Source organism: Carex rostrata, chromosome 13 (genome assembly GCF_964058835.1).
Source record: "Carex rostrata chromosome 13, lpCarRost1.2, whole genome shotgun sequence".
NCBI classification, from domain to species: Eukaryota; Viridiplantae; Streptophyta; class Magnoliopsida; order Poales; family Cyperaceae; genus Carex; species Carex rostrata.
Window position 1 is genome coordinate 10,151,467 of NC_135930.1, and position 25,994 is coordinate 10,177,460.

Here is a 25,994-nt window from a genome sequence, read left to right on the forward strand (position 1 = left end):
ATTATATAGATAAATACTTTATGTTACATGAATAAATATTTTTCAGGCATACTTGCAACTTTCAGTAAAACATCAATGATAAATACTCTCAGACATAATGATAAATACTCTATGTTACAAGGGTAAATACTTCTCAGAAATAATGATAAATATTTTTTTGAACATCAAATAACAGATAAGCATTTATTAACGGGGATTGTTATTAGATAACAGTATAATTAATGCGGAGATTGTTTTTAAAAGAATAATTAATGCGGGAATTGTTATTAGAGGAAGGCATAATTAATGCGGAGATTGGTATTAAATGACTGTCTAATTTAATGCGGGGATAAAAGGAAACTTTTAACGAAATTAGTGGGGAGATATATGACAGTTAAGGAAGAGAGAGAGTGCGGGAAAAAGGGGGGATGAGAGTGGGGGGTTTCATATAATTATTCTAATTTTTATCCAACTTTCAGAAGGGAAAAAAGTAGGATAAAGGTATTGTAATATTTGGTGAAATTTTTGAAATTTATCTGGGCGACCAGCAATAGTTCGACTATATATTTGGCTAATATATCTTTTTTTTTGTAGTAGTAGATGTTTTTAAGTACTTAGATTTATAAACAAGAAATTTGGAGTAATTATTGTTAATTATTTATTTCAAATAATAGCACGTCCACCAAAAGACTTGATAATTATTTATTTTTCTTTTGTCAACTTTTAGCGACCTTGGCCAAAAGTTTAGTACAACATTTGTTTTCATTTTCATTTTTCATTGTGGAGTTATTACACCAACGCCCAACAAAGCAATTGGATGGAAATTTAGGATTTTTTATAATTTGTGGAATTTTTTATATTTTAATATTAAGCGGATACAAAAGAGAATAGGAGGGGTTGTAGGGTGCTGATACTAACACAATAATTTTAAATTTTCAAAATTTATAGACAATTTTGCCCTCTATATATATTTTCTTTCAAATGTTATTTTTGATCTCCCGTGATTATACAATCTTTTATCACAAGGGCCATTTATTAGATACTATATATACTTCATTGTTAGATCTTTATCTAATTTGAAATAATAACAAAAAAAGGAATAACCAACACATCAAAGGTTGTACATCAATGATTTTAACTTTCGTTACATATGTATTTCGGTCCTCTTTTGTTTCAAAATATTTAGTTTGTATGAGAAATATAAAAATAAAATTTACTATATGATATATCATTTTTTGGTTAACAAATTTAACTTGCTTAGTTTATTTTATAGAACCGCATATACAAATTCAATCTAACCACCACTTAAAAAAAAGTTGCAATAAAAGAATAAAATTATTAGTGTTAACCAAATATTATTCTTTAATAACATAGGAAGAATAAATTATAATTTATGTTTTTCAACTCAACAATGAAGCTTAATTTCAAAATAATGTTGAGACTTGAGAGAAGTCGTAGGATGAACTATTTAATTCATTAATTTATGAATAGGTAAAAGATTAATTATTCTAATATTAACACAAGTTTATTAATTTGACGTATTCTTTTATATTATCTTGAAGCATTTATGTTCATATGATATTTTGATATGGTCATATATTATGTTGTCATATAATTTAATAATTGATTTTATTTGTCTCAAAAAATCAAGACGGATAATAAATTAATATTGCATAAAAAAGATTTAGATTAATTTCTATCAAAATAAAAAATCACATTGAAATACCTATTTATTTTGATGAACTAAACATGCGAGCAAATAAAGATAAATAATAATTAATGTAAGAAATTGTGAAAGTAGATAGTAAAGAAGGAGCAAATTGTATAGGATGGTTAACCAATTAGATAAATATATTTTTATTTATTCATATCAGTGGCTATATGTTATTTATTCTCATAACTTAAACTTACCTCTAAAATATTTTAGTTTCAAAGAATAGAAAATAATAAATTAAAAAATTCATTATTTACATATGTAAAAAATATTTTGTTAAACAACTCTGTTAGATAATACTTTTGTGTCAGTGCGAAGTGTATTTACAATTAATAGAGTTTCTAGTATTTTTTTTGTGTTGAATTATGATAATATATATGAATGTAGTTTGTACTCTTTTTTCGAAACTCAACAGTGTAAAGTTTTTAACCAATCACTTCAATAAAAGTGAGAAAAAAACCAAACAAACTGCGATGCATGAAATGAAATATTTAATGATATAAATTCGACTAAAGTCACTAAAAGGAAAGTTTATTTTTCTCTATTTTTTTGCTGCAAAAAATAATTGCTTAAATTTTTGTTATTATACTTCTCAAATTTGAAAAATGAAACATATCATAAAATTTTTACTAGATGTTTAGTTATGGAAATAAAAATAAATAATCAGTGACCATTATATATTAAAGAAAGTACTATCTTAGGAAAAGATATGGTATTCAGAGAGAATTTTAGGTAAGGATAAATTTGTCCATACAAGTAAAAAAAATATAAAGTTGTTGTGTTAATAAAATAAATTATTGTGTCAATATCATCACCGGAGATTGTAGAGAGAAGGGAAAAAAATATAGAAAAGAGGAAAGAGAGTTCAAGACTCAAATTTCATTTCATGTGTTAATTACAAAGATTACATGACTATTTATAGCTAATTTAATTCTAATTTTCCAAAATACTACCCATTAACTGTTCCCTATTTTATCTCCTATTTATTATTCTAATTATTATTAAATTATAAACAAATTTTCCTTTTACCTATATATACAGATTTGCATTGGAGATCCAAAACCATAAAGAATCGCCTTTTGCTTGACGTCTTCCAAATTTCCAATGCCTCTGCTTACCCTTTAAATATCGCTGCAACCTGCCCTTTCAGAGGAGAGAGGAGAGAGGAGAGAGGAGAAAAAATAATAAAACCTGTAGCCGTCATTTCCTCTTTTCGTGCAGCTTAATCGATCCAACTTAATCTCATTGCTTCTTATGTATCTTTATCAAGAAAAAAAGGAAGACATAAAATCTGGGACTTAATGGTTGTTCTTCATTTTCCTAAACCATTCATGCTAAAATACAAGTGAATATATCTGGCCACAACATAAAAAAGAAGAAAACATATGTTATAGATTTGTAGTTGTTTTCAGGGCATTAGCATCAAATTAACATGAACAGCAAAAACCTTTTGTGTGCATTTAATAATTGTAATCTTAAAATGTTCGGCTTATAAGCCCATATGTTTGGTTATAAATTGAATTACCAGATTACTAAAAGAAAAAAAAATTGAGAAATATTTAAATAACACAAAGAATAGGCATGAATTAATCTTGTTGATTGAAAATCTTTTGTCATTCCGCCCCCCCCCCCCCCCCCCCCCCCCCCCCCCCCCCCCCCCACCCAAACTATCGTTATCGTTAATGGATGTATCTATTTATTCCCGTGAACATTATTTGCGAGACATGCCGTATTAAAATGTAAAAGTTTTGAATTATTAGATTATGAAGATAAACTGTAAGAAAAATAAATTAAGATTTCATAATTGAAAACAAACTGCAGCACATAATCTGATTAATTTTTTTGTTTATGGTAATAGATTATATATATTTTCGAGACAAATCATATATTTGCAGTTTATTATAATAAATTAAATTTGAAATGAGGGAAATCCAATCTTAGAGTGGTCTAAATGGCAATTTTAGAATTTCAAATGTTCTTTTGAGTCCAATGGATAAAAGCTTCACTTATTCTTGAAAAACTCTATCACAACCCGGCTGCCAGTGCATGGTTAATTAATTGAAGAAAATTAATTATATTGAATCAAAAAAAATATCACAACCCGGCTGCCAGTTCTGGTTTTTGTTGGCTCTCTCAGTGTTATTTTTTTTATTAATATTTTTTTCTCATCCTAACTTCGTATGAAGTTCGTGGAATTCTCATCATTATTTTTTATGTTTTGGGTCTCAAAATAATAAAAGAAAGAAAATTGTTGTATTAATTAGATCATAGTAAATTAGATTAAAAAAGTTTATTATAAATTCTTTTTAAATTTTTTTTTTCACATTTGATACATATATGTTTTGGAAATAAAGTTAGTATTTATCTTTGTAAAGTAAATAATTTGGAAAACAATTGGCCAAGCACTTGATAATTTATTTGGTTTCAAATGTTAAAATTGAATATTGTTTTGGTTTTAGTTTAATTTGTCCATTTTTTGGTGGTTTGGAAAGAATTACAAGGACCTAAATTAAATAGCTTGAAAATATGCAAGAGAAAGGAAGAGTTGCAGGGTTGAATATAGGTAGAAAATATTTCAAATAAGGATGTCTAATCATTTCTAATTTTATAACTGGAGCAATAATTGTAACTTGCAATTGAGCTTGAATTTGATGACGAAATCCTTATGCTCCAGTTGCTATCAGATCTAAGGAAGGCATATTGGCCAATACAATTTTTAAAATAATTAAATAGAAGGCTAAATACTTAAAAGGGGATAGAAAAAAAAATGTTAAATTTTTGTGGGGATATTGGATATTACGGTGTTTTCATGAGAAAATTAGCTATTTCAAAAGTTTATATGGGTACACTAGAAATTTTCCCTAAATTAAATGCTGAAAATCTTTTTATCATGTATCCTTGCCGCTTTTTATCATGTATCCTTCCCTAAATTAGCTATTTCAAATGTTGATTGATGTGTTTTGGTCTTTTGGATTATGATGGTATAGTGGGTTCTTGAGATTGAGGTTAATTTCAAAGTATTTATGTGGAATTATTGTATAGGGATTTAGTGAGCGGAATCGCCTTTGAGTAATATTTTTGTGAAAACCTAGACCCGTATGCTATCACCGATGGATTAATCGGGTCTATAAAAAGTTGTGATATACTTATAAATTGATTATAGAGAACTGCGTCATGAACACTGTATGAATTTGGTATGGGAAAGAGAGCTTCTTTCCATAGCAAATTAATATATCTGAAAAAGAATATAATTGTTTCCTAATGTATTGTACAACACCTGAATCTATGATCTAAATTATTTTAGGAATTTTGGCAAAATGACCATAAAAGAAAAATAAACTCATTAATATTGAATTTGGAGAGCCTGGACATGAGATATGGGTATAAAGAATCTAACAACTAATATGTTACTTAAAATACAGGGTTATCAAAACCGGACCAGACCAGTCGGTTGGACCAAATTTTCTTTTTGGATCCGGTCATCTGCCCGAATTGGTTCTTTTGACTAGTTGTTTATGCTAATGAACCAGTCAAGCGAAACCCAATTATTAATGGAGAGAAATACTCAAAACTCAAGCTATGTACAGAAGCTCAAAGATAAGTACTCCATATCATGCTTTGTTGTTCCAAGCTTGTAAGTTTCGTAGGTTTTTTTGGAAACAGATAAACGAGGTAATAATCTCTGATCTTAGTTTGGTTAGAATATGTTTCCTTTCCTGATTCGTCTCCAGGGTGCCACTTTATGCCCACTATGAGATGGTTGACAATAAATAATAACGACACTGTGATCTGTTTTAGATTTTGAATTCGCCCACAACTAAAATTGCAAATACTCTAAAATAAAATAAATGATGTAAGTAGTCGTAAATTTTTGTTTTCCTTTTTTATACATGTTGATTTTTATGATTTCTGAGGAGAATATTCTTATTAAACTTTTTCTACATATTTATTACAAGTCCTAAATCTATTTATACAACTTTTCTCCAAGTTACCGTTGGAGTCTTTTTTACCGTAAATGGATACGGTGTACAGTTACCGTTTATTATTTTGCACTAAAGGTTTATTTCCTATTTTGACCCTTTGATCTATGATGTGCGGCTGAGATCATTCCTCTTGATTTTCTTCTTTATTTTCAACACTCCTCCTCAAGCTAGAAGTGTATATATCATACAATCCTAGCTTGCTAGTGATATCTTCAAAATGTGTTGGATCCAACCCTTTGGTAAAAACATCCGCTAATTGATCTTTGCTTCTCACAAACGGTGTTTCGATTTCTTTGGCTTGGACCTTTTCTCTAATGAAATGACAATCCACTTCTATGTGCTTCGTTCTTTCATGAAATACCGGATTTGATGCAATATGTCGAGCGGAATTATTGTCGCAATACATCTTCATAGGTTGATCAAATTCAATACTCATGTCTCTAAGTAGTTGTTTGATCCATATTAATTCGCTTGCGGTGGATGCCATGGCTCGATACTCTGCCTCCGCGCTAGATCGAGCCACAACATTTTGTTTCTTGCTTTTCCATGTGACTAGATTCCCGCCTACAAATGTGCAAAAGCCGGTGGTGGATTTTCTATCAAAGCTACCGGCCCAATCTGCATCGGAATAGCCACATATTTCGTTAGAATTATTATTTTCCATTTTTATTCCTTTTCCGGGATTTCCTTTTAAATATCTTAATATTCTATGTACGGCCTCCAAATGAGGCGTTCTTGGTGAATGCATAAATTTGCTAATTTGACTTACGGAAAATGAAATATCCGGACGTGTTACCGTGAGATAAATTAATTTTCCTACAAGTCTTTGAAATTGGTTTATGTCTTCTAATGGTTCACCATCCTTGGTATTTAATTTGTATTTGGTATCAATTGGTGTAGAGACCGGTTTGCAACCTAGTTTACCGGTTTCCTTTAGCAAGTCTAAAGTATATTTTCGTTGTGAAATGAAGAGACCTTTATCCGAAAAAGCCACTTCTATTCCTAAAAAATATTTTAAATATCCTAGATCTTTAATGTCAAATTTGTCTTTTAATTGGGATTGGATTTTTTTAATTTCCTCAAAATTATTTCCGGTGATTATCAAGTCATCTACATATACTAATACAAGGGTTATATTTTTTTCTTCGGTTTTGGTAAACAAGGAGTGGTCGGCACTACTAATCTTAAAATTGCACGAAATTAAATATGAGCTAAGTTTGCCATACCATGCCCGAGGAGATTGCTTCAATCCATAGATTGACTTATTTAACCTACAAACTATATTAGAATAATTTTTCATGTTATGGCCGGGTGGTAGTGTCATGTACACCTCCTCTTCAAGTGTTCCTTGAAGAAAAGCATTTTTTACATCCATTTGGTATAGGTTCCAACCATTATTTACCGCAATAGAAAATAAAATTCTAACTGTATTCATTTTTGCCACCGGTGCAAATGTTTCGTTATAATCTATACCATAGGTTTGAGTATATCCTTTGGCCACTAATCTCGCTTTATACCGTTCTATGGAACCATCACTATTGAACTTGGTCTTATATACCCATTTACATCCAACGGGTTTTTTATTTTTGGGTAATGAAACAATTTTCCAAGTTTCATTTTTTTCAAGGGTTTTTAATTCTTCTTCCATGGCCTTGCACCATACCGGGTTGGTTATTGCCTCTTGGTAACTATTCGGCTCAAATTCTTTTTCAATAGAAGCAAGAAATGCATTATATTCGGATGAAATACTTTTGTATGATACAAATTCTTGTATTGGATATTGTACCGTATAGGTTACAAAATCTCTAAGTCTAGTAGATGGTTTGGTTACTCTTGAGGACCTTCTAACTATTGTATTTTCTTCTTCCTCCCTATTATTGTTATCATTTTCTTCTCCCTCACTATTTTCATTATTTATTTCTTCTTCATGATTATTTGATTCACTTTCATATTCCTCATTAGGTATGAAATCTAAATCATCTAAGAGAGGTGCTATTGGTCTAACTTGGTTATTCTCAAGTGATTTATTATTAATCTCACTTTTTTTAAAATATGGTTCATCTTCACAAAATATCACATCTCTAGATATTAATACCTTTTTATTTATTGGGTCATAGCATTTGTAGCCTTTTTTATATGGTGAATACCCTAAAAATATAGCTTTTGTTGACATAAAATCAAACTTGTCTTTTCTTTTAATGTGAACAAAGCATACACACCCGAAAACTCTCAAGTGATCTAGATTCTTTTTTTGTTTATAAAGAATTTCGGTTGGACTTTTATTTTTTAAAATAACACTAGGTAACCTATTAATTAGATGTGTAGCACAAAGGATGGCATCCGACCAATATATTTTTGGAACATTATTTTGAAACAACAATGCACGTGTTATTTCTAATAAATGTCTATTTTTTCTTTCCGACACTCCATTTTGTTCGAGAGTGTTGACACAAGTTGTTTGGTGTATAATTCATTTTTCTTTAAAAAAATTAGTAAAATTTTTATTTACAAATTCCGTTCCATTATCCGACCTAAAAATTTTAAGTTTAGCGTTGAATTGAGTTTCTACAAGACATAGAAATTCTTTAAAACACATAAATACCTCATCTTTTGATTTAAGTAAATACAACCAAATAGCCTTTGAAAAATCATCAATAAATATCACAAAATACCTAAATCCATTATACGAATTAATTGGGGCCGGACCCCATACATCGGAGTGGACTAAATCAAACGAGGCTTCACTTCTACTAGTGGATAGTGAAAAGGGAAGTCTCGTTTGTTTTGCCAACTTACATATATCACAATTAATACAACTTGAGTTTGGAAAATTTAAAACACTATTTAGAATCTTGTTGGAGGGATGCCCGAGTCTCTTGTGCCATCTATCATAATTAATTGAGCTTGCCAAGGCACAAAATTTTAATTTTTCTAAATCCAAAAGATAATGTTCATTTTTAAGAACCCCTTCACCAATCTTGTCCCCGGTTACCCGATCCTGAAATATTACATTTTCATATGAGAATATTACATTACAATTAAAATCTTGTGTTAATTTTTTAACCGAAAGTAAATTTATAGGAAAGGTTTTTAAATATAATACGTTACTAATTTTTTTATTGCTCAAAATAATTTCACCTAAGCAATTGATTTTTTTCTTTCATACCGTTTGCTACGGTTACATATTGGTCATTCTTTGGTATTGTCAAATTTTCAAGGAAATTTTCATTTCCAAACATGTGATCGGTTGCACCGCTATCAACAATTATTTGGTTAAATAAATTAAAATTATTTGAGTGAGATACAATACCACATGAGCTATCAGATTTTTGAGCGAGCAACGCGGATAATTGCTGAAGGATCTGTTGCATTTGATCCCCTGACCTGCTTGACCCGCCAGCTCCTTGGTTGATTGAACCCGGTTCACTTGACTCAGTTGGTTGAGTTAAAAGAGTCTCTTTGGTTGAGACAGAGAAGCCTCCACGCATGAGCCCTTCTTTTCCTTTCTTTTTCTCTTCGTTCCAGCTTCCTCCTCCGCCTCTCTTTGAATCGGTCTCAATCCACCACTTCGGCCGGAGGTTTGGATGAAGAAAGTAACACCTCTCGGCCTTGTGACCCTCTTTCTTGCAATGAGAGCACTTCTCCCCTCTCGACTGTGGCCAATTTTGGTAATTTTGAGAGCTAGGGTTTCGGTGATTTTGGGGAAACTTTACGGCATGGCCATGGGATTCGTGTCCCTCGTCGTGGCTGACTTGTGGACCTCCCATAGCCTCCCGAAGTGAATCTTCGCGTTGTATCTGGTTGACTACCTCGGAGAAGGTAGGGAGCTCGGGTGCTCGAATAATCTGTGACCGAATGACCTCGTAGCTTGAATCAAGGCCGGTAAGGTATGAGAAGATTTGATCCTCTTCTTTTCGTTTTTTGAGTTCTTTTGCGTTTGTTGTGAATGGTCGATAAACATTGAGTTCATCGTATTTCTTTTTGAGAGAGGCTAGGTATTCCATATGGGTTCTGATTCCCTTCTTTTCTTGTTGGATTTCCAGATGGAGGCGATAAACATGGGAGTGATTTTTTTGTTGCCCATAAAAGGCTCGAATTTCTTCCCACAGTTCTTGAGATGTGTCACAATCTTGGAGAAACAAGTCAATGACTTGTTGTTCCATGGACCCATATAACAGAGACATAACTGTATGATCTTCTTTTTGCCATTTTCGGATTATTAGTTTTTCAGCCTCAGTTGGTTTATTTGGGTCTAACGGTTTTGGTTTTGCCTTATCTCCTGTGATGAAATCAATTTTGTCCCTACCACTAAGGGTAATAGAGACTGATTTGGCCCATGATATATAATTCGTACCATTTAGCAATTGCGAAGTGAGTTTCGATGGGTTGGTAGCCTCGTAGGATTGCTGCCCCCATTGATCCATTTTGCACTGCTTGTGAAGAATTTTCTGCTAATGAGTATGACTGAGGGATTATTGGATGATTATCAGAATATTGGGGATTATCGGATATTATCAGAATCAAACCTGGCTCTGATACCATGTTGATTTTTATGATTTCTGAGGAGAATATTCTTATTAAACTTTTTCTACATATTTATTACAAGTCCTAAATCTATTTATACAACTTTTCTCCAAGTTACCGTTGGAGTCTTTTTTACCGTAAATGGATACGGTGTACAGTTACCGTTTATTATTTTGCACTAAAGGTTTATTTCCTATTTTGACCCTTTGATCTATGATGTGCGGCTGAGATCATTCCTCTTTATTTTCTTCTTTATTTTCAACAATACAGGCTATGAAAAATGACAGAACTGGTGAATAGCACTTGGGGCAACAGAAGCCATTAGTCTTAATTGGCATGAGTGGTTTAGGAAATGGAGGGATCTTGGACAGAATTGGTAAATTTTGTATATTTGTCTTTTTTAATTGTAATTCTCTCAAGTTAAGTGGCTATTGGTTGCTGAATGAGTCAGTGGGTTTTTCTTTTTTCTTTTACCAATTAGTTTTTTAGGATTTTGCACTAAACCGAACATTGAACATTGCACTAAACCAATCATTCAAAGTTTCACGATTGTTATAATTCGTGCTGTTATAAATTGTGCACATTTAACAGAGACATCAACAAATTGTTATTGCTTATTTTAGAAGTGAGGGATAGCAATAGAAATATGAGTGAGTCTATGGTACTATGCATATTACAATTTGGCACCGTGCTACGGCTCTATATTTGAGTTTTCAAATCCTAATGGACGATCCAAACCGTTCATCTTGTTCTCCATATTAATATGTGTTTGGAGACCAAATTTTACATTTTTTGAAATTTTTTTACTATTTTTTTAGATTTATTAAAAATCACTGTTTTTGGATGGTCCAGAATTTTCAGATCAAGTGATTTTCTAAATATCTAAAAAAATAGTAAAAAAATTTCAAAAAAATGTAAAATTTGGTCTCCAAACACATATTAATATGGAGAACAAGATGAACGGTTCGGATCAACCGTTAGGATTTGAAAACTCGAATATAGAGCCGTAGCACGGTAACAACCCGTAATATGCATAGTACCATAGACTCACTCATAGAAATATTAGTATGGCTTTCATCTATAAGCACTAAGATATTGAAGGAAATTGATAAAACAAAAGAAAAGAAGGGACAAGAACAGATAGATCATTAGTCAAATCTTGAGACTATTAACTCTAAGATACATTCTACAAGTGTGATTACACATATGTGTTCATTGTTTGATGACATATGTTGCTACACCTGAATTATATTGCAGGGCACATCATATCTAGAGCTGCTTTACAGCTCCTGTACTGGCTTTTGTGAATTCCTATTGCTCTCTTTAAATAACCAGTAGCTGAATGCCTAATTTTCTCAATAATCATATGCGCCTCTTTACCTTCACAACCCACACAAAGTCCATGAACGATTGAAACAAAACACACCTTGTCAATGCTTGGGCTTTATTGTTGGGCCTTATTAGAAAATTAGCATATTGCAAGTACATCATAATTTTGTAGATATCATGACATGAAAAATTTAATATGGTGCTCAAATTCTAGTGTGCATGCGCACTAACCATTGGTTTGTACAATAGGATCTTTTGAAAAGCGTAAAGATGGCAATATTTTAACGGTAGAAAGCGTTCCAATATGGGCAACTTTTCAAAATATTTAAATTGAAGTTGTACCAAGAAAAGGAGAAACAAAGGAAAAGGTCGTAAAGTTTCACAACATGAAGCCTCCCAATTCCTACTGTCTTCCAAATAGATGACTGATATATTTATCATGAGGAGGGTTCAAATGCCCCCATGTTTTTGTGTCTCTATCATGCCTCTATTTTTTTCTATCATTTTCAAAGTTCAAACAGTCGATCCGAACCGCTCAATCTAACCTCCATACTAAAATATGTTTGGAGACCAAATTTTATATTTTTAGGAATTTTTTTACTATTTTTTTAGATAGGTACGAAAATACTGTTTTTAGATGGTTCAGATTTACTGATTTTGTACCTATCTAAAACAATAGTAAAAAAATTCCTAAAAATATAAAATTTGGTCTCCAAACATATAATTAGTCTTAATTAAAAAAAATAGATTTTGAATAATTAGTCTTAATTATTTGTATCAAACAATAGCACACCCACCAAAAGACTTCTCTAGCACCTCACTTTTACTTTTTCTTTTGTCACCTTTAGCGACTTTAACCAAAAGTTTTAAGTCAAAAAATTATTTTCTCTTTCATTCTTCTTTACTATGAAGTTATTACATCAACACCTGAACCTCAATTTCCATCCTCTCAATTTATATGTATTTTTTTTTACCTTTTCTCAGATTACAAATTCATCCTCGCAGTTTCTCCTTTTCCTTCTCCTTCCCCAATATAGTTCAACTGTTGAAGCTATCAGACATTAGAAACGAATGTAGATGTCCAGTTAGGGATGCAAATGGATCGGGTATGAATCGGGCAATGGTAAAATCATATATATTCATATCTCTTTTATTTTCAGGATACGGATCGAATATTAGACAAATATGTACGGATATCGGATATCTTTAGATATTTACATAAATATTTTTATAATATATAATAAACTATATTAGTAATAAGTAAACTGGTCAAAATCATATCCATATCGGTATCTGCACGGATTTTCGAATATTGGATATCTATATCTAATTTTCAAATACGGATTCAAATACAAACGGATAATATCCGATCCGTTTGCACTCCCTATGTCCAGTGTCTTCAAACTGGAGATAAAACATAACCATGTTAGTAATAAGTAAACTAATAATAACTGGACATGACATTTTTGTCTAGTTCGGTGCTCCAAAATATCAAAACACAACCATAGACCAAATAGGCAGAATTCTTTACTTTTTTAGGAACTTGTTAGATATTTTGTCCAGAAGAAAAAGATTTTTATGTTTCTGATATTTTTATAAAATATTTAATGCATATCTGAAAAAACAAATCAGCAAAAATAGGTGTGCTAGAATAGAAGCCTATATGACCTAAAATTACGAACCGAAGTTGACTGAACCAACCAACCAATCAATTCAACTTTTAAAATTTTTTTATTAAATTGTCCCCATCAAAAGGCCAATCAATTGCTAAGATATGAAAATAAAGGCCAGGAAACAACCAAAAGTGGTGTACCGTGAGTCACCACTACAATCTACACATGATAGATGCCTTTATTGGAGCACTGACAAACGAATAGTTCGGATTCTATTCGGCAAGGCTAAAAATTCATGATTCGAATATAACTCGGGAATAATTTATTTCAAGTGTGTAACTAGGAAGCCAAAAAAATCCACCCAAATTTAAATTGATATACAAAATTTGTGTAATTGCTAGACACAAAAGATCTTAATATCTCATCAAATGGTCTCTCTAACATGTTTCACTTTTTTTGATAGGGAATAGGGATGATCATGTGGCCTGCAGCAGGCTTTTGTTTTTGTTTTTCTCCTCACGTTTCTCTCTTCTAGCAATAAGTCAGACGAATTTTTACGGAAAAAATACGAATAATTCATAAAAATTGTAAAATACGTGTTTTATTCAAGTTTTATTCGGTCAACGTATAATACACTGTTCGGTTCAGTAATAGCAAAAAAATGAATTCTCCGTGAATTAAATGCGGACCTTGTCACTATGTATTGAACGCCATGTTCAACCCAACCGAAGTTGACATGGCTATTAACATGATAAATTGATAATCCGAGATATTATGTGAAAAATGCGCTTTGGTTTTTGCCAACAATATTCATTTATTCATTTTAAAAGTTAGTTTCGGTTTAATAATTTTTGTAGCATAATGTAAATTATGAGAAGCTTTTAATTGATAAATCAGTTGTAACCAATGTTGATATATTTAAAATTATATTGTGAAATATATAATTTATTTCAGGATTCAGAAGCTGTGTGCAATAATAGATATTTTCAAAGAAGGATTTATATCATTGACTACGAATTAAGCTGATAATTTTGATAATTTTTCAAAATTAGCCTCGTTATTATTAAATCGCTCAATCGTTACTCTTACACAAGAAAAATAATTTAAAATACAGTACATGTCATATGAAAAGATTTCAGATCTAATCTCCATTTCACTCTAAAAAAAAAAAAAATACTACGCATACATTTTTTTTTTATAGTAGTGATGATTTTAATTAATGCATCTGTTTCCATTACTTTGTGAAATCAGTAAACAACACGTTCAAAACAAAAGAAAAATGCCATACTCAAAATCCTACTATATTTTATTTTCAAAAGGATAAATTTGATATTATAAAATTTAGAAGGAAAAATACGTAATTTTGAGATTGTTGAGGGGTATACATAAAACTCTTTTTTTTTTTTTACTTTCTAGTTTCGTTAAAACAAAATAAACCATTTTAAATATACTGTTAAGTCCGAAATACTTCTCAGTTCTCACAATTATATCTGCTGCTGTGATTGTATGTGCCCAATGCTGCAATGGACAAAACTGTAGTCAATCTCTGGGACTATTACGATTTGCAATTTTGCATCTTATACAAGGCGGCGGCGTGAAACTCGGCACTGTTATGACAGCATGTAATCAGAACATTAAATATCGTTACGTAAAACCTCTTTCTATGATTTCTTAATTATAAAATCTGTGGGATAGATTTACTTTTACCAAAAAAAAAAAAAATGAAACCTCTTTCTCCAGGTATATAAATTTAAGAAAACAAATGAATTGATTGAAGAATTTTGGACAGAATTTTATTTGAAGTCGGATTATATTTGATTGATCCGAATTGAACTTTTATGGATGGATATAAATTAAAGTTTACAAATCTAAAGCGCTATGTGAGTCTAATTAAACCGCCCGCACGAATCACGTGGATATATTGGACGGTTTAAACTGAATTTTCAATAAGTCTATGTTCAAATTTTTAAAAAATCAAAGATCTTTCAAGAAAATATTCAAAAGCACCTCGTGAGACTATCTTTTTATTATAGATGTACCTACAATATAATTGGCACCGATACAGCTACAGGCTAACATTAAGGGGAGGAATTAGAAAATTATGATAGGTAGGTTAAAATTTAAAATGTACAATTACTGTGAGATTTGAATTCAAATCTTTAAATCCACAGAATAAAGCTCTAATTGATAAATTACAAACAAACATAATATTTAATGAGGGGCCTGGTACATAAAATGTTTTAAAAAATATATATAATCAAATTTCAATATACCAGATTTATGGAATCAATTCTCGGTATAAATTTGTGATATATTCCATCTCAGGTATATTTGTTCAATTCATTTCAGAATGGGGATAGAAATTTAAAGGGTAAATTTCACTGGAGGTCACTAAACTTTGTCATTCGTTACGAATTGACACTCAAGTTTGATTTATTCATTTTTACTCACTTAATTTTGTCATTTGTCTCAATCAAATCACTCTATATTTTTCTGTCCAAAATGCTAACGTAATATATTCATTCCGTTAGTATTTTGGACAGAATATGTTAATTTTGTTAGTATTTTGGACAGAATATGTTAATTTTGTTAGTATTTTGGACGAAATTAGTATATTTCGTTAATATTTTTTGGACGGAATGAGAATATTCCGTTAAAATTTTAGATGAAAATGTATAAACTATAAAGTGATTTGATTGGAACAAATAATAAAATTAAGTGATTAAAAAGAAACAAATTAAACTTGAATGACCAATTCGTGACAAACGATACAGTTTAGTGAGCTCCAGCGAAATTTACTCAAGTTTAAATAATTCAACAAGTCATATATAGAGCTGATAACAGCACTTGAGTACACTACCATCACAAAGAAAGAAGGCAACAGAAATCAAACACAGTTCAACTTAAGAGCTGCTTCACAAGAATTTAGAAACACATACAAAACAGAGGAAGCAAATGGCCGATTGGGGGCCGGTATTCATCTCGCTTGTTCTCTTCATCTTGCTATCGCCGGGCCTCCTCTTTCAGATCCCCGGCAAGAACCGCTTCATTGAATTTGGCAACTTCCAGACTAGCGGCGTCTCCATACTCATTCACGCGCTCATTTTCTTCGCTCTCGTCGCCATTTTGCTCATCGCTATTGGTGTGCACATGTTCATGGGAACTTGAGGGATCGATCATCTATCATTGAGTAATATGTAATGCTGTATTTTCATATTCGTATCTTGCAAGATGAACTTTCTTTTTGGTTCATAATTGGTTGTGCAATTCAATTTTCATTTTCTGGTATTTTTTCATTGTTATCCATTTATTTTTCCTGGCTGGAAATTTTGGAAATTTAGCGTATTATAGGCTCTTGAATTATCTTTAGAAATAGAAACTGTGTTAAAATTGTGCATGCTAATGCGGTCTGCGACAAAAATCATGATATGTTTAAAGCAGGCGAATAATTTGTCTTGCAATATTTTTTTATCAAAAGAGGTAAATTATCTCAAAATTTGTATTTAAGGTGTGTACTTTTGTGAAGATTGTAAATTAATGCACAGATCTAAACAATTAACCAAGGTCTGTTTGCGCACTAATTTCATTTCATTTACATTTGCATAACTTTTTTTGCAGATTAGATATATATATGTATTAAGTGTAATTCTTTGAGATCTTTCTAAATTTTTGTAAAGATTCTACGTATTACTAGCTTGTTACATTTTTTTTAAGTATATAATTATATGAGTGGGGCTACGGTACTATACATAGTGCACACCGATTGGTAATATGACTTTATATCTTTGTTTTCAAAGTCCAAACAATCGATTCAAACCATTCAACGTGATTTACATATGAAAATATACTTGACTAAATTTTATATTTTTAGAATTGTTTTACTATTCTTTTTGAATTGGTAGAAAATCACTAATTTCAAATGGTTGGTCCAAAAAATTTAGATTGTGATTTTTTTTTTTTTAAAACCTTCGCAGAAGTTGCAAAGTCGTGAGGGGAATCGAACTCTTGACCTTTGGGTACAACAACTCTATGACTTTTTTTTAGCCAATTGTGCTCCCTCTCCTTTCTAGATTGTGATTTTCTACCTACAAAAAATAGTAAATTTTTTTTGAAAAATATAAAATTAGTCTCCAAGTACATTTTTCATTTAAAAATCATGTTGAGCGGTTTGAAATAACTGCTTGGATTTGAAAAATAGAGATATAGAGCTATAGTGTGGATTAGTATGTGCTATGCATAGTACCATATTATCATCACTCAAATTCTATAAAATGATAATAGAGGTTGAGGAAGATCTGGGACATGATTAGAAAATTTTGATTAAGGAAGCTCAAATGTAAAATACAGTTCCACAAACCACAAATTGAATTCTAACAAATAAGCTACAAGAGCACATTTAATATTTTATAAAGAGGCTAAATCATATAAAAACTTCTAAAAAAAATAAAATTATATTAAATTTTAATACACATAATCAAAATTATAAAATCATAAGAGCAACTAATTAAGCCTTAGTCACTCTTACTTCAAACTATATATACTAGCTGTATGAAAATGAACATACATATATTGTATTCCATAACATATAACAGAAAGTTTTTTTTTTTTTTTGAAAATTTTCGCAGAAGCTGCAAAGTCGTGAGGGGGAATCGAACACAGAAAGTTGTTATTGTACGTATGTACGTACGTATATACGTACAGGTTTGTTCATGACTTACAAGGAAAATAAGAGACCAACTAAATTCATCTCTTTGTACTTGAAAAACAATAAGCTACATTCATCTCTTCTTCACAACTAAGAAAATTAAATAAATATGTTATTATATTGCAAGTCGAGTATATTCTGATTAATGAAACTTGTGGTTATATTGATTGGAAGGAGATGTGAACAATTTGTTTGGATTATATAAATTTGTTTCGCTATTTCTCACCAATTAAACAAATTAAGTCTATTGTCACTAAGCACTTGCAAACGCTTGCCTTTTCTATGTGGAAGAAGGAATAATAGAAATATTTGGGCCCTTCTGTGCTATGTAAAGGTTCCAATAAAACAAATGTGAGAATTTATTTAGAAAGAGAAGATATCCTCTTTTGATGAAGTGAGACCAGCTTTTGAAAAACAAATGAAAACGAGGAGACATTAAATTTTGGGAAGATAAGAAAGTAGTATTTGACACATTATGGACCCCGGAGAAATATTCGATTTAGATCCATATTCAATGGTTAAATCTACTTATTTTATAATAAAACTTTATTCTTATCCCCAATTCTCACTAGAGTGGAAAAAAAAAGGTGTTGTTCCGTGCCGTGCTGTGACTAACACATCGTGACTTTGAGTCTTGTGCTGTGCTATGATCAAGTTAATTTTTTATATGCCGTGCTGTGACCAAAATGTCACGAGGTGGTCATGGCACACGAATGATCGCACCACGGATATCACGATGTACCCAAATGTGACTCGCGTGATCATTTAATCATAATTTATGTTAGTTTATTCAAGATTTACTATTTGGTAAAGATTAAATGGTCTTAATTACACGTAACTCGCATGACTACGTGTCGTGCCATGACTAGATCTTTCGCGTGACATACCGTGCCGTGTCAAATTTTCTAAAGATGGTCAAGGCATAGAACACACAAGTCACGATATAAGACACACAAATCACGGCATGTAATTGAATCGCATGCCATACCGTTCCGTGCCATAACCGGCTCCGTCGTGCCATTTTTCACACTCTAATTCTCACCCACTAAATATCTCTAAATATTTTTGACAATATGCAAATTCGTATGTACAATAACTAAGTATGCAATATGCAATAGTCAAATGTATATTATGCAATAACTAAGGTTATGTTTGAATGACACAAGAATAGAGGCTATTTTAAAATAGTAGCTATTCGAAATAGCAATGTGTATCCAAACAACATTTTTGCTATTCGGAATAGCTGAATAGTTGCTATTCTTTATTTCTTGTAAATGTTAGAATAGCTACTATTCGGAAGTTCGAAGACAGAGAAAAAAATATATTTTATTTTCATATTTTCGTCAACACAGTTCCGAAATGACAAATTTGACACCACTTCTGCTATCTTCACGGAGGGACAATTTGTTTAAGATCTCACTTGCCTATCTTTTTTCTTAATTAATACCTTGTTAACACTATCTTTTATTGGTTACAACTATTCACTATTCCATATGTACAATCCAAACAACATTTTTATTAATCCGAATAGTACAATTTTCACAATAATATGAAAATCACTATTTTTTCTCTATTCTCATTTAATTTTCTCAAATTTAGCTATTCTAGCTCCCATCCTTAGGTGTATTTTATAGGTATGAATAAGTGTGAAAATTCAAAACAATAAGTATGGATTATACAATTGATAAGTGTCCATTTTTATAATAATTAAATGTTCATTTTACAGTACTTGAGTATATATTTCAGAAGGTTTGAAAAATAAGTTCAGAAGTTCAAATACTTTCCGACAACTATCAAAAGGTGCTTTGATTTAGTCAAGATGTGTGATGGTACTCAAAATTGTGTTTATATTAAAATGAATGAGTATTTATTGTGCAATAAATAAGTATGCATTATACAATAAACGAGTATACATCATAATTAGTGAGCACTCTAAAAGGGTATGAAAATTTATAAGAAAAGTTTTAGGATAACCATTATCAGGCCTTTTTAAAAATTGGGACGGTGTAATTCTGTATAGAGGTCCTTTCAATCTTTTTAGCTGTCAAAAAAGCAACTTTTATAAATTTAAAACATGGAAAGCCAGATGGGTATACAATATACTATAGCATTGGAAGAGTAAGTCTATGGTACTATGCATATCACGGGTTGTTACCGTGCTACGGCTCTATATTCGAATTTTCAAATCCTAACGGTCGATCCGAACCGTTCATCTTGTTCTCCATATTAATGTGTTTGGAGACCAAATTTTACATTTTTTTGAATTTTTTTTACTATTTTTTTAGATATTTAGAAAATCACTTGATCTGAAAATTCTGGACCATCCAAAAACAGTGATTTTCAATAAATCTAAAAAAATAGTAAAAAAATTTCCAAAAATGTAAAATTTGGTCTCCAAACACATATTAATATGGAGAACAAGAGGAACGGTTCGGATCGACCATTAGGATTTGAAAACTCAAATATAGAGCCGTAACACGGTGCCAAATCGTAATATGCATAGTACCATAGACTCACTCCATTGGAATGGCCCATCTTTTAGTTTTTTGTTCTTATATCAACAAATAGGAAAAAAAAATGATATTACAAAAAAAAAAAAAAAAAAGTTGATTGAAGTGATCATAAGTTCAAAATTTTGAGATGTTGATACAAGCCCAAGCTCAAGACATTGAGGCCTATAAACAGGCCAGAAAGGCCTGGAGATAATGAGCATATCAGAAAGGAATTTTAGTTTGGTTTCTGAGCCAGGCCTTATTGTACCCAGTTGCTTTTATTTTATTTTTTTTCCTAAAGAGTCTGATATCAACGGTTCCTATGTTGCCACGTAGCCTACAAAATTCAGATTTTCTATGGCAAGATCTCACCATGTTACTGTGTATGTGTCGGCACCGCGTTACTATTGATTTATTGTTATTATTATTGTCGTTCTCGTCAATGCGTTGTTATGTTATCATACATATGGGATATCTCTGAACTTCAAAACTTATGGCCACGATCCCACAAAGCAGGAAATCCTAAAAAAAATGTACACTTATCAATGGAAATACAAATACAAGAACAATTGAAGGGGGGTGTACTTCCAAAGTTCATAAATACATTTTGGTTTTACACTCATGTTACAAAGGGAGAACATATGGTTGAAATAGGAAATTGGATGAGACATCCCTTTCCTTATACAATCAGCATCCTTCTCTCTTCATCCTCTCTTTCTCTAGAACACACTACAGTTAAATAGAGATAACCATTAAACAACTAAACAACCTATTACTTTCCCCACAGACAGAGAGAAAAAAAGTTATTACTTTCCCCACAGACAGAGAGAAAAAAAGTTATTACTTTCCCCACAGACAGAGAGAAAAAAGTTAGTGCCAAAAAAAAAATCTATAAAAAGCATAAGAAAATAAAACCGGCGACGAACATGTCGGACTGGGGGCCAGTCGTCGTATCAGTAGTCTTGTTTGTGCTACTGTCACCAGGGCTGCTGTTTGAGCTACCGGCACATCACCGCATAGTCCAGTTTGGCAGCATGGAGACAAGTGGAGTCTCCATACTAGTTCATTCAATTATATTTTTTGCTATTTTGGCCATATTTCTTATTGCCATCGGTGTACGCATCACTACTGGGTAAGATAGAGATCCTACTTTTGAGAAGAAACAAAAAAAATATAAGATTAAAGTTTACTTGTGCTTTCTCTTTATGTTCTTCATTTGTGTAAATTATATTTTACACCCTTTTTCATTGAAATTTTGGAAAGCATGTGTTGATGAACATATACTCTTCTAGTGCTTGCAAAATGTTTTCTGCTTCCCTGAATAAGGTACGATAATTTGACAACACTTATTTTTATTTACTTTTATTGTCCTTCTGGTTATGTAAGGTGAGAACATGAAGTGTTGTATGTTTTCCGTTGATGGCTGTATATATTATATTATAATCCAATTTATCGTGATATTGCTATAAATTACCAATTGCGCGCTACAAATTACCAATTGCGCCAAGTCAAACCAAATTGCATGATAAAATCGACTGAAACAGAAAATATAAACCGACCAGCGACTATAAATCAACCTCATGCTCATTATTTAATATTGATTGTTCCAGAAATCACTGATAACCATATTGACAAGATACCCGAATTATACCTGTTTAATTCTTTTTTTGGGTGATGACAAACCGAACACCAAATTATTCGGTTGACTGAACTTTAAGTCTTTAACCGAATTAAACCCGAATAATTCCCAAATTTTACGAACTTTTCCCAAATTTTACGAATTATTCACGAATTTTTCTTGAATTTTTCCAAAAACAATTATTATTTTGGTTTTTTATTTTTTTGCTCCCTTGCAAGACTGAGATTTCTGATCCGGATAATTCCGAATCATTTCCGAATTATACCCGAATCACGAATTTTTGATCTCACCGAACCGAACCCGAATAATTCATTTGTCACTATGCTGATAACAAAGTTCCTAGATTTACAAATTTACACATACCAATTATATGACACAGACCACATCCAAAGAAAACAGAGTTCAAATTCAAATTATTTGTACTGGAGGCTCTTTTTTTTTTCCTTCACTAATAACCTATAATATCCTTTCCTTTGGTCATTTACTGAAAATAATTATTGTAAACAGTTTGGATGCATCACCTCGAAGAAATATAATTTCTTTTCAAAGATTCACAACTGCTGCACACCACACAATAATGCATCCCAACTCTTTATGCACCATACACAATACATGCTAAAAAATTTATAAAACCTCACAAATAAAACAATAAAACCGGATCAAATAAGTGCAAATATTGAAACTACATTTTGATCTTGGCAATTCTACGATTTTTCTCTTGGATTGGTCTCAAGCGATGACGGGATAATTCTCTGATCTATGAAATCTGAAAACTCCACTATTGCCTCCTGTTTATTCAGTAATTTGTAAATAAGCACGAGTTCTCAAAAGCATCATACGCTGATTTATTTGGTTTTCATTAATTCGTAAAGCTGGAAAAATCAAACCCCATTGGACCTAGAAAACCTAGGAAACCGGACAAAACTTAATTTTTCTTTCCTGTAAAGTCTCAGGACCAAAGTCAATCCCAACCAAACCTGAACTTGAATATTTGAAACTCAAAGGCCCCCTGATCTGACAATCCACCAAATCTAACCCAACAAAATAGCGACTACCAATCAAAGATATTTTTAAATTACGAGGACTTCCAACCCAACTAACCTGAAATCTAAACAATAAGTAGCAAAGCCCATGTGACTTTGATACCCAGAGTTAACTCAAACTCAAAAAGCCCAAACTGGCAAACCCCCAACTTACACAACACAAACCAAAAACAACCCAACATCTAGTGTCCGATAGTAAATGTTGGGTCTATGCCAGCAGTGATCCTAGTTTTTACTTGAGCTGAACTGGACAAATTGACAGCAATTGAATAAATAAAGTTGATTTTTTTCAAACATTGAGGAAGAAATTTACCGGTCGTTTGCAATGTGCATCTAGGTCCATATACATTTGTTTGGTAAGCAAGGTGGCTATCTTCTCTGCTAGAGATGCCCTTTCACATGCTGCCTTAATTAGCTCATCCTGAAAATGAAATTTCTTATTTAGATTTATAATACAAATTATCTAATTCAATATCATATAAAGTGAGGGATGCAGTCTTTGAAAGCTACTGATACATGCCAGGCATTAGTCAACAACAATTACTTTAAAGACAGTGACTAAGCATGTAGCAGAAGTCATAGGTTGGTCAGAGTGAATACCAGCACAGTAAGAACTAGTTGTACCTAGTGCTGGTAGTTTACACATATGGTAAAATACATACAAAATACTAAAACCATACAACAGAAGGAAATAAACTATCAAAAACTGCACAAGTAAACTTACCTGATAAACTTGACTACAATCACTGCCTCTGTTTCCATTGAACTTCTCCAGTACACGTCGGAGACTGCAGATCTCAGTCACCAAGCCTCTTACTACCTCATCAGCTTCATTCAACTGCCTTTTTGAAAACTCAAATGACCTTTCAGCATTGGTTCTAAACAAAACACAATCCAAGCACATGCAAATTCCTTTACAGCTCCCTACACTATCTCTCTTGACTTCCCCCATCTTAGTCAAAGTTTGAATTTCACCCCTCTTGTGAACATTTCCACTAGCAAGTTCATCAATTGTTAGGGTTCCTTGAACTGAAGGAGAGGGAATTAATTGAGGACTGCAAAGTATCTCCATTGTTTGAGAGTCATCCAATGGTGGCTGATGTTCAACAGTGCAATTGGTTGAATTGGATGAGATGTTCTCTGATTTGGAGATTTCACTCAATTGTGCATCTGTTGAAACAACAATTAGAGTGGTAATGTCTTCCTGTTTTTCCGAATTGGGTGTGTTAGAAACTGGAGTCTCAGAAAAATCAAGGTTTTGACAAAGTATGGAATTTGGTGAATCTACATCTGGATCGTATGCTTTCTCCTCAGTTGAAGAGACTTGAACCTCTAAAATATTAAAATAAATTAATATAATTAGGGTAAACCCAAAAGAAAAGTTGTTCGTGGGAACAAACTAGAAGTCAATAGAGCTTGAATTAGTACCATTTTTATCCATCTCAATTAGATAAGGGAGAAGCCGTTTATAGCTGAAAGAGCCTGGTACCTGTACCAGCTTTTGCCTTGAGCAAGGTACAACTCTCTGAAATAGATAATAAATAATTATTTAGAAATTGTTACATTGATGTAAAAAATAATTCCTAAACTCTCAAGCCAGTTTTGTATCAAAATTATGGCTCCATGTTTGGTAGTAGTAGTTATATTTTAGTTTTGCTAAGGCACATCCTCCAAGTTGTCGATGATCCCATATATTTCAGAAATAATATATAGGAGTTAAGTTAACAAAGGCTCACTTAAGTTTGTAATTTCAATAGAATTTCATCATATCTACAAGTTAATAACAATATAATCCTAACTAATACTTGTCATATAATTAGGACTACATACTTTTCACCCAAGTGAAGGGATAAAAGGTACTAAAAACAATGGGAAGTGCATATTTTTCTTACGCAATTTACGTTCAGCATTAGAACATGAAAAAAAACTTCAAACTTGTTCATTTTGCACCCAAATGTATTACTTCCATAGTTATCTACTTTATACAATAATCGATTATATAGTTTCAATGAGAAAACAGATATGTTGGCAAAAAGGAATCCATATGCGGGATTACTTTGTCCGATATTAGGTTTCTTTTACTTTTAAAGTCAACATATGAATTATTTCATGTATTTGAGAAAATAAACCAAAAATAATTAGAAAATTAGACACATACTGCTCTGCTTTTTGTGAAAGTATTCTGACTGTTGCTTGCTGCATCATTATCCACAGTAATAATATTCTCTGGTGGAGTACTTTGGATCGGATCGTCTCTGTCCCATCCTGCCCCATTAGGCTTCTTCAAAATACTTCGAGGCCGGCACCCAGTCTTGTGTGGTCCTCCAGAAAAATTTGAATCCTTCAAACAATACAATTCATAAATTAACAAAAAAGGAAGAAATAATATAAAGCTCAAGCAACCAGATCCAGTGGCGACTGGCGAATTAAGTATCTTTTAGTTTATCTCCTGATAACAAATTATGCTCATACACCCACTGGGAATTGGAATGATTCGCTATTTTTTTTTCCTCGTTTCTGTCATTCTTTATTGATTTGGTTGGATTGGACTAATATGAAACACTAACTTGCTTGTAATATGCATACTTCTCCAGATGACAAAAGAAAGACCACCAAAGGATGTGAACACAAATACAAAATCGATCTACCTTATCAAGACCCTTGATCAAATCCATGTCCATGATTGGATCCTTACCACCGCGAGCTTCACAGGACCCGATATCAGGGCCTCCATTTTCAGTGAACTTAATCCCTTTCGAGTCGGATCCAGGGGAAATGACACGTCTCAGCCGTAGATCCTTGGGGCAGCTACGGATCGAGAAATCTCGGGCATCAGTTGACGGGTCGAGCTTTCTTTTCAACATAATCAAGTAGATGGAAAGAAGGGATCTCAAGCAAATTGGAAAGAGAAAGACCGATTGTTGACTCTAAAAGACAAAAATGAAGTGAGAGAGTCGGAGAGCGCGAGAAAGG

At 32.0% G+C, this 25,994-nt stretch overlaps 3 protein-coding genes across 3 annotated transcripts; 2 read left to right on the forward strand and 1 right to left on the reverse strand.

Annotated features, from left to right (window-relative positions):
- Positions 1-15,989: 15,989 nt before the first annotated feature.
- LOC144564373 (uncharacterized) lies at positions 15,990-16,430 on the forward strand. The gene has a single exon (XM_078313975.1). It carries the CDS (start codon positions 16,098-16,100, stop codon positions 16,308-16,310), a length of 213 nt encoding a protein of 70 aa, XP_078170101.1. The 5' UTR covers positions 15,990-16,097; the 3' UTR covers positions 16,311-16,430.
- Positions 16,431-20,992: 4,562 nt separating this feature from the next.
- Positions 20,993-21,616, forward strand: LOC144564754 (uncharacterized). Its single transcript, XM_078314352.1, has 2 exons — positions 20,993-21,141; positions 21,210-21,616. Exon 2 carries the CDS (start codon positions 21,266-21,268, stop codon positions 21,473-21,475), a length of 210 nt encoding a protein of 69 aa, XP_078170478.1. The 5' UTR covers positions 20,993-21,141; positions 21,210-21,265; the 3' UTR covers positions 21,476-21,616.
- A 792-nt stretch (positions 21,617-22,408) lies between these two features.
- Positions 22,409-25,994, reverse strand: LOC144564753 (uncharacterized). The gene is made up of 6 exons (XM_078314351.1): positions 25,670-25,994; positions 25,180-25,362; positions 24,450-24,546; positions 23,746-24,353; positions 23,335-23,442; positions 22,409-22,766 (listed from the first exon to the last, which is right to left on the reverse strand). The coding sequence occupies exons 1-6, from the start codon at positions 25,883-25,885 to the stop codon at positions 22,683-22,685; spliced, it is 1,296 nt and encodes a 431-aa protein (XP_078170477.1). The 5' UTR covers positions 25,886-25,994; the 3' UTR covers positions 22,409-22,682.